Source organism: Channa argus, chromosome 4 (genome assembly GCF_033026475.1).
Source record: "Channa argus isolate prfri chromosome 4, Channa argus male v1.0, whole genome shotgun sequence".
Taxonomy (NCBI): domain Eukaryota; kingdom Metazoa; phylum Chordata; class Actinopteri; order Anabantiformes; family Channidae; genus Channa; species Channa argus.
Window position 1 is genome coordinate 17648437 of NC_090200.1, and position 18546 is coordinate 17666982.

At 41.2% G+C, this 18546-nt stretch overlaps 1 protein-coding gene and 1 long non-coding RNA gene across 5 annotated transcripts in view; one reads left to right on the top strand and one right to left on the bottom strand.

Annotated features, from left to right (window-relative positions):
- LOC137125649 (genetic suppressor element 1-like) overlaps positions 1–18546 on the bottom strand; it is a 32691-nt gene that overhangs the window by 9773 nt on the left and 4372 nt on the right. Inside the window, exons 1-4 of one of the 4 annotated variants that reach the window (XM_067501454.1) lie at positions 11708–11846; positions 10747–10975; positions 3403–3582; positions 1816–2015 (exon numbers count right to left, since the gene is read on the bottom strand). In XM_067501454.1, the coding sequence (XP_067357555.1) occupies positions 1816–2015; positions 3403–3580 (378 nt within the window). In that variant the 5' untranslated portion in view covers positions 3581–3582; positions 10747–10975; positions 11708–11846. Of the gene's footprint in view, positions 1–1815; positions 2016–3402; positions 3583–5612; positions 5754–10746; positions 10976–11707; positions 11856–18546 lie in introns of those variants that run through there. The other 3 variants (XM_067501456.1, XM_067501455.1, XM_067501452.1) reach the window with 3 other exon arrangements.
- Positions 14797–16021, top strand: LOC137125665 (uncharacterized). The gene is made up of 3 exons (XR_010914182.1): positions 14797–14876; positions 15085–15326; positions 15781–16021. It is a non-coding gene; the product is annotated as an uncharacterized lncRNA (long non-coding RNA).

Here is an 18546-nt window from a genome sequence, read left to right on the forward strand (position 1 = left end):
TCATCGCTCACTTTGTCTTTCAGAAAGCTCCCCATTTAGAGGATTTGGATCGCACGACACTACATTTGATCTTTGATTGCTAATAGTAAACATCCAACTCTCAGATGACCACCACGACAAAAATAGTGATGGAAAAACCCAAATTATAAAAAGCATGTTTATCAAGCATGGCATTTTTCTAAAACAAAGTGGTTAACAATTCTGAACTGTTGATTATAGAAGACTAGATTCTTCAATTTGTACCAACCCACCATTCAACTGACCAATACACTGGCACAACCATCAATAGAACCACACTGCTAGCGTGACTAAAGGTTCAACATTGTCTTATAACACTGGCACCAGGACACACACAGTGGAGAAAATCATTGTGCAGATTGATGTCTCCAGCATAAAGAAGAAACAGCTTCTATAGCATTTTAATGTGAAGAAGACATATTTCCACTATGTGTAAAATGTTGTTGCTCCAGCAACAGACTGGAATAATAATATAATATAATAGAAATAATAGTAGAATAGAATAGTAATAATAGAATAATATAGCTCAGACAGACCACAAACAAATGATCCCTCCGAGCAACACCCAATCTGCTACCTTAGTTCCGTACAACACTTGACCTGCAGTGAAATATCTGTATTTTGAATATATTTAAATAGTTTTGACTGTGTCACTCATGGAAAGCAGATTCAAACCAGTAATGAGCCACCTCTGTCTCCATCATTTAGCAGTCTACACTGTTTCAAACTGAGAAATAGACACAAAACACCCAGGCTCTGGAAAGCAGCCACCACATTCCTTGACCTTTGACCTCGCAGACAGCCAACAGTCGACGCCAATGGAGCAATAAACACACACAAACAGTCTGTTTCTTTTGCTTAAATTGTCCTGTGCTCCATCTTTATCTGTTCTGGGAGAAGCTGTGATACAGAAAGGACAAATACTTAATTTACCCAAAGCTGTAGAGCCCACACTCCTCTCTCTGTCACTCTCCTGCTCATTCGTACTTTGCCTCCTCCTTTCTTAACATCCTATTCTCTGTTTTCCTGCCTCCCTCCCTCCTTCTTTCTCTCTGAACGTCTGAAAGGGGAGCCCCAGGCAGGCAGAGCCACAGAGTGGTCTTTGTGAAGGGGGAGAAAGGCAGCTCTGATCCAGGGGGAAGTGGCTACTGTGGGGGCTAACCCCTGCATTGTGTGAGGGGCCTGGTTCCTCACCCTGGCTTAAATTCAATCACACATCAACAGACACACACACACACACACACACACACACACAAATGTGCATATGCAGGTCCCTCTTTACATCCTTAGCCCATTTTTGGTGAAGGGTCAAGTACATATAGACACACACACAGGCACACACACAAACACTGCAGGAAACTGAACACAATAGGTGCCAGTCACTGCAGCCTCCAATGTTTCTTTGCAAACCCCTCATGTGTTGTTGAAAAAGACATGGAGTGATTAGCGAGAGGAAGAGGGAGCAAGGCAGAGGAGTGAAAGAATGACACAAGACAGAGAAAAGAGAAGAAGGGGGAAATAAAGGAAGAAACAGGGGGTGTCTGGTTCTGACAGTTTGATGTTGACAAGCACTGGGAGTATTTCTTTAATGGTAGGAGCAGCAGCAGAACAGATAAAGGAGACAGAAAGAGACAAACGGCTCTTCTGAGTTGAGAGAAAGGACTAGAGAAAGAGAGCTGAGAAATAGAGAAGCCAGCAGGACAGGGGAACTGAAAGTACAGCTAGATGGTGAGAAATCAGCAGAAATCTTGTCTCAAACACACGTGGAACAGCAGCAGGAACAACAGCATTTCTTACCTGTCGTCCGTTGGCCCTCCACAGGCCGTTGCTGGTCTTTGTGGGGGCAATGGTGACTACTGGTGGGTTGCTAGGAACACCGTGGCCTCTGCTCTGACCCAGGAGGGGCCCTAATGAGCCCCGTTTAGGGGTGGTGACTGGTGAGCTGTGGCTGGTGGCCGGTGAAGAGACTGGAGACGATTCACTGCTGAGTGCAGAACCTGAGAAGGGAAGAGAGGGTGCGGCAGAGTCAGGAATAAAAATGCAGCTATAAGACAGCTGATCAGACTAAGGATTTCAGGATCAAACAATCCCCCTGTGAGATAATACAGGTGGCACACAAAAGAGGCAAACAGTTCTGCCTTCTTTTTCTTTTTGATGAACAACATTCTGGCGAAATGTGACAAAAATTAAAAGAAAGTGTAAAAAGATACAGGAAGTTGAAGGAATAAAGAGTATACAAGATGAAAGTGTGTATGTGTGACAGTTATGTGTGTGTGTGTTGATGAAAAAAAAGACAAAAATCAGATATAGAGAGAACAAAAGAAAGATGTCATAAATGAAGGTGTCAAAAAGTGGCTGGAGTGTGATGCTGTGAAGGGGGAGGTGTTAAATGTGATGGAGAGTATGTGTGTGTTGCTCTATTACTGTAGCACTCACTAATCACCAGTATACACAGAGAGAAAAACACAAACATATTCAGAGACAAGTAAGAAGGAGGAACTAATGAGATGGAGAGAAGGTGGCAATAAATGAGCTCATGGAGAGACTTAAGGTAGAGAAAAAAGCTGCAGAGAGGAAATAGAGAAAACGAGATGAAGAAAAAGAGTGTGTGGGTGTGTGTGTGAGAGAGAGAGAGAGAGAGAGAGAGAGAGAGAGAGAGAGAGAGAGAGAGAGAGAGAGAGAGAGAGAGAGAGAGATTGTTATAATTGGCGGTAATTGCATTCTCATTATTAGGAAATGAATGGAAACGGGTGAAGGAAGAGACAGAGAAGGGGAGGTCAGAATAGGTCAGCTCTTATCCGACACCTTCATTAGGACACACACAGCCAAATAGCACAGTTTTTGGAAATCTGTTGCAATACCACTTTTGTCTGTATAACAAATACAAAGCTACCTCCAACAGCAGTTTAGCACAAAGACTGGAAAGAAATGGAAACGGGCTTGACCTGCCAAGTCAGCATCTGTACAGCTCAGTAATAAACCCACAGGTAAAAACAACAATCAGGAAAAATGGCCAGAGCTTTCCATATGAGAAGGAAAGAAACATTTTCTTAAAATGTTGATATATAATTCTTTAATTCTGTTTCCACAGCTCGGGTTCCTGGTTTTAGAGTGTGAAAGTACAGATATTCACCACAATGAATAAACCTAACAGCTGCAGTAGGTGGTTGTTTTTGGGTGTGGCCAACAAAGAAGAGTCTGTTCTACTCATGTTTTTGCGTCTTCATGCGTGTGTGTGTGTGTGTGTGTGTGTGTGTGTGTGTGTGTGTGTGTGTGTGTGTGTGTGTGTGTGTGTGTGTGTGTGTGTGTGTGTGTGTGTGTACCTCTCCAGGGCCTAGAGCCACTGGAGATCTCGGTTTTTAAGGAGGTTAGATCCCTGCTCACCTCTGGGATCCTCAGCCTGTTTAGCCAGTTTACGCAGCGCAGCAGCAAATCCAGAGTTTGTAGATTGGGCAACTGCGTTCCCATTGGTCAGTGGGCTGAGGGGACTGACAGTAGCCGTGGTGCGAGTTGCTGTGGAGATCATTCCTGATGATGGTGATTTAGTGGGTTCATGGTTCATACCTGAGGAAGAGAGATTTTTGGATGATTTTAGATTTCTCTAAATAAAACTTGGAAAATTCCATTTGTAAATGCATTAAATGCATTTGTCAACTGAGGAATTCAATCACCATCTTTTTCTAAAAGAAGACAATTTTTCATTGAATCATTTTGTACCAAAAAAAAGTCCACAGTTTAACACAGTTGGTGTTTTGTTTATCTTGAATATTTTTAATTTATTTATCTTGTCATACACAAATGCTCATTGACAAGTGTGTGTGTGTGTGTGTGTGTGTGTGTGTGTGTGTGTGTGTCTGCTGCTGCCTTTGTCTGGACATCATAGTGAGTGTATACACATAGGTCAGCTCCACTAGAGACTGAGTGGAGGGAGTAGAGCGGTGCCAAATAGAGCTGTGACCCTAATAGCAAATCACACACATGGGTGCACACATGTCCATTTCCTCAAGGGAGCCAGCCAACACATCTTAAGACCTCTGCAGTGTCTACACGCAAACATTACCATTAGTGATCAGTGCATTTTTACAGCATCAAAAGATGCAATCACATACACATGCAAATAAGCATGTACGGCCACACACAGATAACCGGCAAACCTAAAAATCTATGAATAGTGGACACACTTAGGAGAAAATGTGGTTAGTGTAACCTTTGTCTTCAGCCTGCATCCTTTTACTGACCCACTAATGTTAATTACAGCAGAAATTAGCCAGCAGCCCCCCTGCCTGCTATAGCAATGACCTCATTACCTCCACTACACACAACCACTATTTAAACACGCACACACACATACACAATGTGAACGACAAACAAACAGGAAAAGCAGTAAACACACTCGTAAAAAATCATTGGTGCACACTAAACACCACTACTAAATGTTCTGCTCATCACATGGATGATTTTACAGGAGTGAAAAATCAAACCTCAGTCATATCTCAGTTTATGAGAGTGTCATGATTCTCGCCTATGTTGGATTAGAAGTATATCTTCTACCTGCCAGACTTCACACATGAGCACAAACATGCAGCGAAAGTCATAGAGTGCTTGACTGGATAAGAGAAGGAGATATATGAAAGGGGGGGGGGGGGGAGGGTTGAGGAAAACACAGGGTTGTGGAAAAAAGGAGAGAAAAGAGGCAAATCTGAAAATTAAGTACTGCTAGTACATGAAACCACCAGAAAACTATCTTTAACCACTGCCGATGCACTTCCTCTGCACATGTCCAAAATATAAAGCAAACCAATAGAAATAGAAGTTTTAAAAAGCTGTGCAGGGTTTTATGCCCTTGTCTGCTGTTGAAAAACTTCATTTCCTCACTCTGTAACCAGATACCACAAAGCAACACAGATCACAACTAACCCATCAACTTACATCTATTTGCACTGAATGACCTATATAACATGTGTAATGTATACAGTTAACAAGCAGCTTCTCACACAAGTGTATCTGTACATGAAAAGAACACAGGGCGCGCACATTGTATAAAGCCTTTCTGTTAACATTTATTCCACTTCTTTGTTCGATATTTTCACTTACTTTTCTGGCCTCACTTTTATATTTACATGTTCTGTCAATAAGGCAAATTGAAACTGAAACTGAAGCAGGCAGACAGAAAGGGAAAGACAAATGAGGAGAGTTGAAGCTCAGATCCTGACAGGCTGTGTGAGTGTGTCTGTGTGTGTCTCTGTCTCTGCTGAGCCCAGCAGTCAAGGGAGAGATGATAAGACAGTTTCTATCGACTCTTTCTCTCCCTCCTCTCTACTCACTCACTCTTTCCTTCCCATCTATCCTCCCTTTCTCTCTCCTTTATCTCAGCATACTGGAGCTTATTTAACAAAAGCTAACACACATAATCTCCTCTCCGTGTCTTGCTTTCTTTCATCCTTCTTTCTACAATCTTTTTATACAGGCTATTCCTCTGATATTTATACACACACACACACACACACACTCACTCACACACACACACTCACACACATGCACGTACTACCATATGCATGTGCACATAATTCAAACATGCAAACAGACACACTCACCCTCCTGCTTACTGTCCTCCTGCTCGTCGTCTTTCAGCTCCTCTGCGAGACCCTTTCTCTCTCTCCCTCTCAGCCTTGCAGCTGCTACGTGGTCACGTGACCTCTTTTCTATCTACTTCCCCCCACCTCCTACACTCCAACCACCGCCCCCTCCTCCTCCTCCTTCCCCTCCCTCGACATCTATCAACCTCTTCGTACTGCCTCTTCCACCTCCTTTTTTCTCTCTCTCACTCCTTTTATTTGTCCATTCTCTCGTTAGCTGTCCCTTCTCTCTCTGTCTCTCTCAAACTGTTCTCTCTGTCATTTTTCTTTCCTGTCTTCATTCTTCATCCTTCCTCCCCTTGGCTCATACTCTTGGGAGAGTAGAGGGTGGCGGTGGTTGGGGGTAGGGGTGAGTAGGAGAAGGAGGGTTTAGGCTGATGAAAGGGAGGGTGGGTGTGTTTGAGCTGTGTGTGTATATGTGGTACAGAGTTAACCCACCATCTATCACTCTGTCTTTCTGCTTGGCACAGATGTCTTTATTGTGGACAGGGGTGGTGGCCCTTTAGATCTGACCTCTGACAGCAGAGGGTTGAAAGATGATGAACCTCCCTAAATACAAACTCATTGACATTTATGTCCCTTTTTTTAGAGGTGGTGACTGAAGAAATAAAATGACTTAAAGTCAATGTTAGCCGGGTGCTTGTACAAGGTAAAATTAATCTGTGATAATGAAATTTGTATATTGAAGAATGTGCAGCGGTCCAATGAGTCTGTGACCAAATGACATTCCATGAACTAGAACCCTGTGGCTTTTATGGCTGAAACATCACAAACTAGTAAAACTACTACCCCCAGCTTTGTCATAATGGAATTTACATGTGGGTGTGACTCCATTCACCGATGCACAAACACACACCTACATACACACAGTCACACACTGCTCAACAACATCTGAGTGATATATAACATGTTGAGGCTTGTGTCCTTAACGCCTTTTTTAATGCCTTTCAGTCTCTCTTGGACTCTCTCTTTTTCACACACACACACACAAACAAAACACCTACAGTACTATGTGGGCGACTGTGAGGATGGCAGGGGGACCTGCACTGCCCTGTCAGCTCATTAAGAAAGCACAATGTCTGTGCATGTGTGTGTTTGAGCAAAGATGGGTTATTACGATGGCAGTAGAGGTTGCAACACACTACCTACTCATTAACCCTCTTGTCTGAGTGTATGTGGGTTCTTGTATGTACCACTATGTTAAACCCATTAAACTGACTATTAGTATTTGTGTCTACAAACAGTTACCTACCATTAAACTAATAATGTGCACACAAACACACACACACACTCACACAGTCTTAAGACAAAATACACTCTATTTAAGTTTTAAGACACTATTATTTTGGCTGCCATAGCTGATAATAATCGCAATAACAGCTACTGTTGCGGTTACAATAACTGGCAGACATTTTTAAATTCCTCTGACAAGCACACACACACACATACACACACACACACACACAAAGAGAGAGAGAGAAAGAGAGGCAGAGGTAAAGCAGCCAAATGTTTTACAGCCTCTTAAACTTGTCTGTAATAGCAGTCAGAGCGGCGTCAACACAGCAGTCTCCAGGGTTACTCCAGGGGCTGCTAAATGGCTTTACTAGCTCCAGTCACTCTGCAGCTCGCACAGAAACACTTAACACTTCCTTACAATCCATAAACAAAGAACAAACTCTCCCACTCCTGCATGAAACAGCTAAAGAATGTAGTATAGGCACGCAAATTAACATAAACGTTAGGACAATGACACAACAGCATCAACAAAACGATAACACCCATAAAAAGGCCGTCTGTGTAAATACAAACAAAAATAGGTACATTTACAATTAGCTGACTCATTTTTCAAGCACTGGGCATCCCAAAACATATGCATGTGACCCCTAGGGACAAAACAGCCAGTATGCATTTATGGGCCTGGAATAAATGGAGCAGAAAAACCACATACTGTAATAACCAACACCTCCAGCAAACAAAAGCAGAACACAAAAAAACAACAAAAAGAAACAGGAAACACATCCAAAGAAAATCTGCAGCAGAGAATTAATAGCACAAAGCAGGGACAGAGAAACAATGGAGAAAGTATGGAAAGTGTAAATGTCATCACCCTGTTTTATATTAAACAGCATATCCGCCAGAGCAGAGCCATGTTTACTGTGCAATCATAACAGAGTTGAAATGTTAGTAAAAAGACAATAAATTATCACTGCAACAGCTCATAGGAGAAATGTGGCATGTCAGCAAAGATAGGATCTCTTCTCTTGTCTTCTCTTATCTCCCTCCCCTTTTCCTTAAAGTCAGGTCTTCACTCCCACCTCTTCCTGGCTGCAGGGCACTTTCATCTTTCAGTGACCCCTTCTTGTTTTCTCTAATCAGTGTATTGCACTCGACTTGTCACTGTCTGTGAGATGAAGAAGATATAAATAGCAGCTGTTTTGGGATGCCTTACTCTTCTGTACCTATCTGTGTTATCATTTCTTTACCTTGTCATTTCCTACTCACTATCTCTTTTTCCATCTCCTATCACTCACTCTACAGCCTCTCCCAACACACTGGCTACATTTTTGTTCGTCCCCTCCATGTCTTTGTTCTCTACTGCACTGCATGGCTCGGTCCCGCCTCCTTCTAATACGGAGATGATGCAAAAACATAAAACAATTACACCATCTTAGTCGGTTTAGTGCATGGCTGAGTCTCACTCCCACTTGTATGTTTTTATTTTGTGTATGTGTGTGTTCAGCGTTGGTGGTGGAGGCGTATACAGAAGGTGGTGACAGTTGACAGCCATAGTTCCTCCTCCTCTGGCCTGAGGCCGGCTCACCTCACCAGGTGCTGACACCGCTGTGGCTAGACCTCAAGCAACTGAACAAACATGGGGTGGAGACACTCACAGACACACTCTCATTGCAAAAAGATGTATGAAGACTGATGCACACAGACTGGCCAATCAGGCAGGTGTAGGGTAAGTATAAAGTGCAGGGTGTAATTGCAAGCTGCAAAACAACCATCTCTATAGTAAACAATGATGTTAGTGTTGAAAGGTATATCTAGGGTGCACATAGGGTCAGCAAATCAGAGCAAGGCTGAGATGATTAAGTTAACTGATTTTATGGACTATTTCCTCATGTTATCACTCTACAAATTCAGCCAGAGCAATGTGGAAAGCAGCCTTGTTAGTTCATTTATTACCTCAGTATCAGTTAACTTTACTGTCTGATGTTGATTCCTATGACTGAATCTGGACTCTGTTATTGCTGTAACAAAGTCATTTGCTCATTGCCTCCAGGTTGTGCTTTAGGGCTGAAAATAATGACTTCTCAATTAATTTATTCATTACTTTCTGTATAATTCCTCGGGATACAAATTAAAAGAAAAAAGTGAACACTGTCCATCACGTTCTTCAAAGTGTTTTCAAATATCTAGTTTTGTCAAAATGAGAGTCCAAATCCATACACTTTATTATTATAAAAGACAACCAGCATCTTTGGACCCAGAAAATGAGGCCGAGGAGATTTTGCTTTAAAACATTTGATTAATTATAACATTTTCTCTCATCTTAAACAATTAGTAATTTTACCTTTTAGTGCTAAAGCAACAATAGGTAACTTAAGGTACCCCTTTAACACTAACGCATTAGCAATTATCAAAGTACAATAAAGGAGAATGTTTCAAATTGATTACAAATGCTCAGCAGCACCTCTCTATGTTACAATACATTTTGGACTATTTTGGAAATACTATAGTTTTATAGAATCCTGCAACACTTTTCAGAACATCACATATGAGTGCAGCTGACAAACAACAGCTAGTCCTATAAAAGTAGGATCTATAGACCTGTCCTATGTATACCCCAACTCTAACCCTATGACAGCTGGGATAGGCTTTTGAAACATCTATAAAACCTACAAGAGCTATGTAAACTCTTCTTTTCTAAGCAATTTCCCCCTTTTTTCCTCCTAAACCTTAAAATGGAGCTTGTGGAGAGAATGGTTCAAAGTTTTTTAAAAACAGAAATAACCTGTTTTTAATGTTTGATTAATTATGTGTTTGTGCTTTTATAAATGTGAATAGAATTGGTACCCTACCTTTCAACTTAAACTGAAAAAAGCAATCCAAGAAATAAAAGAAATACAAATCAGACTTTTAAAATTTTTGATTAAACAAAATATTTTTAATAATATGACAACGGCCAAACCAAACAGCAGAGTGACTACTTTTCTCTAATTAAAAGGGCTTAGTGACATGCATGATGCTAATAACAGGACACACAGGAAAGTTTAAAATATAAGTGTAATCCAGTTATTTATGATCTTTTCTAATATATCTGTCATTTTTATCTGTTGCATTATTTAAAATAGTATATGGTATTTAAAATCAAAAGCAAAGTCAAACCTTTTGTTTCTTTTATTAGTTTTGTCAATTTAAACATTTCAGAGAAAATTGTGGTTCTTCTTTTTTGTGGGTGGGTACCAACAATTTTATCTATGTCATATCTTCAATAGCCTATTTCCTGTTTTTTTCCACCAATCATAACCGAAAAACTAAAAACTTGATATTTATAGTTCTTACAAGGATACAAAAAATGTGTATTAAAAATTGCCACAAGAAAATTTTGTTTTTTTGATAAATGACCTTATGGTTTAAGTGATTATTTGATTTATGTCCAAAAGTTTCAGTTCTACTGAAAGTACAGGAGCTGAAACCTACCAAAACGAATAAGATGAGATATGTATGGGCTCCCAGTGACAGCCTACCAATACACAACACAGAGCAACAGCATGGTGAAAGATGTTTCTGCAGTTTTTAAATTGGCTAATCTACAGAATAACGTGGTTTTGAGATAAAAACATCGAGCTAAATCTGAAGCCATAAAGGTGTGGGAGCGGTGGAGCCCGGGTTTGCAGGAGCTATATGTGTGAGAGGGAGGTAATTATAGAGATTGGAGGTTTACTCAGTAACCCCTGCTGAGCAGCTGCTCTACGGCAGGTCACGAGCAGCACATGGTGCATGGAGTGTGTGTGTGTGTGTGTGTGTGTGTGTGTGTGTGTGTGTGTGTGTGTGTGTGTGTGTGTGTGTGTGTGCTGAACTCCACCTGCGGGCTGGACGTGATCCACTTGACTGCTGCTAATACGCCCGGCGGCATCTATCTCTGCCGAACAATACAGCCGCTGTTAAGGGTCCCGGATTAAAGGGCGACTCCTCTGACTCCCATGGGCGCTGTCTGACAAATCATCACAAGCGGGCGACACACCGCAAAGCTTCAGGTCATGTCCGTTAAAAGCACTCCCTCCAACAGGAATAGTGTTTGATCACCGACAAGTCTGACAAGACAGATAACATAACAAGAAACCGCAAACACTAGCCACCAGCGCTGCATCATCAAAACACACGCTGTTAGCTACATGAAACAGGAAGTGGACGGTCTAACTTCAAAATAAGAACATACAATTTCCTACATGAAGATGTCTTGGTGTATCACTTTATGAGGGAAAACCTATGTCGGGGGCTTGTGCTCAAACTCCACTCACAATCCTATTTTGGTCAGATTAAAGCCACCGTGACGCTTTACTTTAAAAGTTTCAACCGGAAGTTGGTTTGTCGTTGTCCTTAACACACCCAAGGTCTTCACACTGTCCGTCAAGCTCAACCAGTTCGCTCGGCTGACTCAAACACTGTATTCCAGTTCATCTAAAAGTAGCTTTGATCGAAATGAAACTCCAATTACTTCAACAGACCGTTGAAAACCTAAATGAAGATATAAGAGCCCTTAAAGGTCGAAACTAAACAATTAGGAAAAATAAAAACGAGTCACAGTTGTCTACGGATAAAGTAAAACCCCGCATAAATATGCAGGGTTTTATGATATATGATATAAAAAATATTTAAAATGGAGAGCCATGTGGTCATTAGATAAAGTCACCTCAGACGATGCCCAAACAAGAATTCACTGATAATTAAACAATTCGACCCCGTGGTAACCGCAAAAGCAGCAGGCTGGATAAATGAAAGGTTTCACTCCAGCCAAGCCTGAAACAGTTTGTCGGGACACTCACCTCCTCAAGAAATACAAGAGAATCCGCGATTCTTACGCATCCTTGTGCAAATAAATTACAGCCGTGCAGCCTGTGAGCCGGAACACACGGGCGTGAAGATGTGAGATGGAGAAAGACAACACTGTCCTCAGGGAGAGAGCGAGAGAGAGAGAGAGAGAGAGAGAGAGAGAGAGAGAGAGAGGGAGGGAGAGAGAGGGAGGAGGAGGAGGGGGCGAGCACCTGCTCCACTGATGCTCCCTGGAGAGATGGAGGGGATGGAGAGAGGGAAGACTGCTGATACCTCAAAGCCCTGGACATGTTTACTGTCCACCAGAGACAATCAGATCTGTTCAAGTCAGCTCCTCCTCCAGAGCCACTAATATGTTAATTTAACTTATCATTGTTGTACTGACACAAAAAATCATTAGTGGGAATTACTATATTGCCTGTCTTTGCTTTTTAATATGGTTTTTACAAATTTTAATCAAAATGTGTAACACCTAATGTTATAATGATATAATGATATACATTGGAAGCTACCTCAAAGCATTGCAGTAGTGAATGAAGCTGAAATATTAGCACTTTTGAAGCTGTTATAAAGAACTTTTTAGTAAACTACTGCTCATTTGAGCATCCAGTGAGAACAGAGTGACATAACAGAGCAGCATTTACTTGTGTCAGGGATGAAGTGAAAGGTTGTACAATACTCCACAGAGGTAGTTCTCAGCCCCTTTGTCTCTACAAGTGACACCTTTTATTTTATAATTAGTTATGGGATACGTGCAGGTTTAAACATAGCCTAAATGTTTGACAAGTTTACAAGTTATTATGATAATTTTTAGTACTTACACTATAAAACCTTTCCATATACTTTCTATCTTGAGCATTTATCACATTGTAAACATGTTATTCATCTGTCATCATGTGCTATAAGCTCACCCAGCCTGCTTCATTTAGTCTAATATTTCAACATCCCCCTTGGGCCTCTCTCTGTCTCTCTGTCTGTCTCTTTCCTGATCATTCATCCCTTCATCTTGCTCATCTCCCAAGCAGCTGCTCCACTTTGCAGCTATTTAACAGCTGTTTTGCATCGATTTGCGCTTCCGAGTGCAGATTTCTACCTTGTCCATCTTGCTCCTCCTGCACATGTTTTATTTCTCCCACTCTCTTTCCTCTCTTCCTCTTGCATTTCTAAGAAGCCAGATACACAGTAACACCAAACAGCTTTGATGTTTCCCTCAATGAATAGACAGTCTCCTTCAAGACTTTCCCTGAGATCCATTCACTGATGAAAGACTCACACAAACACACACTGGCATACATACAGTCTAATAGACACATAATTGTGTGTGTGTGTGCGTGGGGACACAGACACACACACACACACACACACACACACACATACAGATTAGCGCCCCCCCTACTTCCCTACTTTTCTCTCTGTGGAAACAACAAGTACTGAAGGAGGCAACGGAAAAAAGAAGAAAAAAGTGAGGCTCCTCTGTAATCCCCAAATCCTCCTCTCTTGTACTCAAACCTACACAAGAGAAAAGAAAGGGAGTGAATGAGAATTATATGTGTCCATGCGTGCGTGTATGTGTGTGTGTGTGTCTGCAGAGACTAGTGCAGCTTGACATGATTTATGGTTTGGCTGTGCACTGCAGGCAAACACTATCAGTTTTCTCCAAGGTGGGTGTCTCACCTCCATCCTTTGTGACCTATTCCGGTTGTGTGCTGTTTGTGTGTGTGTGAGTGAAAGAGAGAGAGAGAGGGAGGGGGAAAAATAAACACTAAAATGCACACAGGTGCATGTGCATAAAACTGCAGGTGCATGAAAGAGGAGATAAACCTACTGATCGAACATGTGCTGCTCTGTGTGTTTATATGTGTGCATTTGTGTGTAGTGTTGGTGTCAAAGCGCACAGCAGTGTGTATTCTCCAGGTGTGTTACACTTGGACTGGACTGCAGGATCCCCCCATTAAGCAGCGTGTAAAAGAGCCCAAGCACAGAGGCCATTATGAACTCTGGCAGTAATAGCTCCAGGAATCTTTGCCTCTGGAGACCTGGTCATTAGCCTATTCCTCTCTCATAAAGCCCTCTATCCATCACCCACGCATACACAGTTTTACATGTAGACGCAGCCACACACAAACACACAAGCACTTGCACTGTTTGTCCCCTGCTCTCCTTGTCTTTTCTTATCTCTGGTGAAAAAAACTATAGCGCTGGGGATAGTTTAGCACAAGAACCGTCCACCAAGACATCCACAAATGTCTTTAAAAACAGATGCACTTGCTCATACATGAACACACACACAGACACACTCTTAATTTGCACACACACACACAGACGCTCATTTACAAAAGCAGCGAGGCATAATATCAGCCATGAACCCAAACCCCTGATTATTTAAATGTATTCCTCCTTCCCCTTCCAGTGAAAGTGAGCCACTGTAGCAGCCTGTTAGCTTGGTCAGGTAGGAGATTATAAACAGAAACACTGTCACACACATTCGGGCTACGTGGCTGGACAAGCATCATTATAGCAACTAACCCCACCTTCTGAGCATTTACACAAACACACACACACACACACACACACACACACACACACACACATGCACACACACAAACACAAACAGGTGTATATGTGCATACACCCACTGTGTAGCAAGATTTATTGGCAATTCAAACAGTAAAGGCAAACTGCAGAGGCAACAAGGAGGCGAGTACAAACATTCTCCTCAGGCAGCTGCACACACTCTGTATAGTTGTGTTCACAATAAACATGTAAAACAGCTTGCGCACACACACACACACACACATACACGCACACAAGCACACACACACACACACACACACACACACACACACACACACACACAAAGCAGGACAGATTCACTAATGTCTCATTAAACACACTTTGTTTTTACATGTATTTACTTTCACTTCTTTAAACACACATAAAACTCACACCCTAAAAGTACACATGCTATAGCCACAGTAACCGTATTCATAGGAGCCCCCACTACCACCACACACACGCACACACACACATACACACACACAAACACATACACACAAACACCCACATATGTATACACATATAGAGTACATTGTGTACAGCACACACAAAGCAGAGGGAGCCCAAAGAGCACAGATACCTGGGGATGGAGACACAGTGGTAAAGGTAAGGCTGGAGTCAGTCACTTTGTCCTCATAGGCAAAGTGCGCATGCAAACATACACATACAAACACACACAATGCTGTATAGATAAGGACTAATCCTCTTTATTGCCTCCTCCCTCTCTGCACTCTCTCTCTGTTTTTCATTTTATCTCTCTCATTTTCCCCCTCTCTCCCCACATCTCTTATTTTTTCTGTCTCTCTTCTTCAAGCCTATTTTAGCAGTGTGCACACCACACCAAACCACCCCACACACACGCAGACAATGTCAGTTTGCTCCTGTGATGTTTGCTGGCCTGGGGCTGAGATGAGGAAACGGGGAGGGTAGTGTTGATGTGTGCTGCTCTTTTCCAGCTCGAGCTCAGTTCACGTCCTGCAGAGAGAATTACCTTCCTTTTGTCTGTGTGAAGGGGCTGCTGCCTTTACCATCTGCGCAACGGATACAGTAGCAGGCGTGTGTATACTTATGTGTGCGTGTGTGTGTGTTTGTGTTCATGTATCGCTATATAATCTTCAACATAAAAACATGTGACAGCATCTGATGTCTTTAAGGAACATTCTGGGAGTTAAAATAAGATTTAAGGTTCTAAAATTAATTTAGGGGTTAGACAGTATTTGAAAAATTTTATCATTGTTGATTTAGGGATAGTTTTAATAATGTAAATATTAATGCTTACAAAATTACCAAAGGCTATTCTGTGCTTTTAATCATATATGTTCTGGGATCATAAGAATTATAAATTATTTTAAGAAGAATTTGGGGATTTCTTGCCCTTGGAAACAGCAGTTCAAGCGTAGACTTTTAGTAGACATATTGGCACAGTTTTTGTCATCAGATAATGTAACTGAACATTTATACATATGATGTATAGCATACCTCACATTTTTTCTTCTTAATGTTGCTTCAGGTGCCAGACTACGTGACCAAGTGATTGTTTCTCTTCACAATCATGTATGTAATAAATGATTGGATTCTTCTTTATCACACATGTGATCTGTTTGCATAATTAAGACTATTGAAATAAATGCAAAATGTTTCTCCCTCTTTGACTGTATGATATGTTTGAAAAAAGTTTGAATGTTTGAATCAAGTTTGTATGAAGTTTAAAAGATGAGGCTGAATGTTTTTCATATGTGTATCTTTCTCATAAAGTCAACAAATTTCATGAAAAACTAATAACAGCAGTCAGTCTCTCAGTGTTTTTGTATTACTGTGATTTGGCTTTAACAAATGTTACTTAAACAGGCCGAAAGAATTTTATTTGGACTTGTTTTAAAGGGAAGATTAATACTCACTAGGTGAACATGACAAATCTTTATGGGACTGATTCAAAGTAACCTATTGCATCCACTTTTCTGTCAATGAAGAAACAAGATGTTCATGATGCTAACTGTTGATTTATAACAGTTTTTTTCTGTCTGCTCTTTATTTTTCCTTCTTTATCTATTTTTCCTCCCTCTCAGCAATTTCTCAGCCATCACTTTTACCATATGTTTTTCATCTTAGTCTGTGTTAATTTCCTTGTCCCTTTTCCTTCTCACCCCTCCCCTCATATTGTTCTCTTTACTCTCTTTTTCTCACCTCTTTCTCACCTCTTTCTCACCTCAGTGTAGGTTCTCTCTCTTTCTCTGTCGAAATGTTCCTCCTTTCCCTCCTCCTCCTCCTCTCTCTCTCCAGATGGGTGGCAAAGAGCAGCAGCTTGCTGTGGTCAGGCCAATTATTTACATAATTATGATCTCCCACTTAACCACATGATCCTTTACCTGGGTGTTGGCAATTAAAGTCGGCATCATTATGCAGATTATGCAAATACACTCAGAAGCGAAACAGGGTGGCAAGAGATCACACATGAGTAAACATGTGCCCTATAACCATGTGTATAAATGTGAGTGTGTGTGTTTTTGCACGCTTTGATGTGTGTGCGTGTGTGTCGCATGCAGAATCTGAGCACATTTTTGACTGTTGACCATGATTGGTTAATTATATATTTTTTCTTTTCTGTAACCTGCAGTATAGATAACATCTAAATTTGCAAAGACTGCAAGTCTTTTGTAGTATGATAGCATCCACCTCATTTGTCCAAAGAAGACACATAATAATATCATTAAAAAGTGATGTATGGAAAAAAATTTAATTGAACAAATGTTTGCTGTTTGGTTAATGTGATCAACGGGCAAAGTATTCAGATCCAGCTACACTTTCACTTTTTATTCACAACAAAGGATCAAGTACCTTGATTATAACTCTATGGACAAACTGGAAATATCTGCATGGCTACATATCACTGGAAAGTTTTTAGATTTGGAGGCTTGAACGTTTAAAATCACATTATAATTGTATTGCCAGCTGATTGAATTAGATACTGAGAGACGTGAAGTGTTTGTGTGTAAAAGTCTTTCTTTAACTGTGTGGCAAATGTTTTGTTCACAACTATTATTGTGAGGAACTTTTGGCCAGTGTGGTAAGGGGCTAGGGACTGCATAATGTCAATGAGTGAAGACCATTGACATGTGTGCATACATGTATGTGCATGTGGTCACATGTGCAAGTCCAATGAGAACCTGCTAACATTGTGCAGCCAGGTGGCAGACAGAGCCATGCCCATGGGTAATCAACAGGCTCTTAAGGACAGCAACATCATTGATTGCGTGTGTGTGTATGTATGTGTGTGTGCATGCGTGCATGCATGAAATATCCGTGCCAGAGGCATTTGTAAACATAACTCCATTATGGAGCACACATGCCTTGTTTGATGGTGTAACTGCCATCTAACTGCAGTTAACCACATCTTTGTTAAAGTCCCTTCCACACACACAAACCCACACACAAACACACACCAACACACACAAACCCACTAGAAACATAGACATTTGTCCACAATGACACATTTAATCAATTATGTTTTGACATGGTTCATGAACATGCAGATGGTGCAGGACCAGCAGGGACAGAGTAGTATCTCAGTACTCTCTCTCTCTTTGTCTGTTTTATTCCTGTAGACGTGTTTGCCTTTGTGTGTCAAAGAGCCCACCTTTCTGTAAAAAATATTAATATGCTGCAAGTTTTAACTGCTGTGTTTTCATTTGTCTAATCCTCCTGCCATCTGCTCTTTATCATACACCAAGCTGGTTATCACAGTTTTACACGGCATGCTGGGGTATGTGTGTGAATAAGCGAGCTACCAGAAGTTGTCGTTATCACCTCGGGTCAAAATCTGTTGCCATTTATTCCAATCACACCAACTCAGTGATCATACAGGATTCAGTGTGTGTTTGTGTGTTTGTGTTTGTGTGTGTGTACGCAATCTCGCATCAAAGCTTCCTGTTTGTTAGAAATATATGTAAACATCACAGCTCAGGCATGTTTGCCTATATGAGTGTGTGTGTTGGTGTGTGCTGCTGCATCTACTTGTGCTTTAAATGAATCCTCTGTTAATTAAAAGCTCATTAGTGACACTAGCTCTCTGACCAATTAGAATGGCTTGCTTACTTGCTCACTTGTTTGTTTTCTGTTTGAGACACGTTGTTTTAGTCATTCCCTTTCTATGAGTTTATTTTCACTGTCTCTGGAGGATACAAAACATAAAAAATAGATTATAGTTTTTTCGCACTTTTATTTTCTTGGCGAGGGGAAATTGCAAAGCTCCTACATTACATTTGTGTGTGTGTGTGCA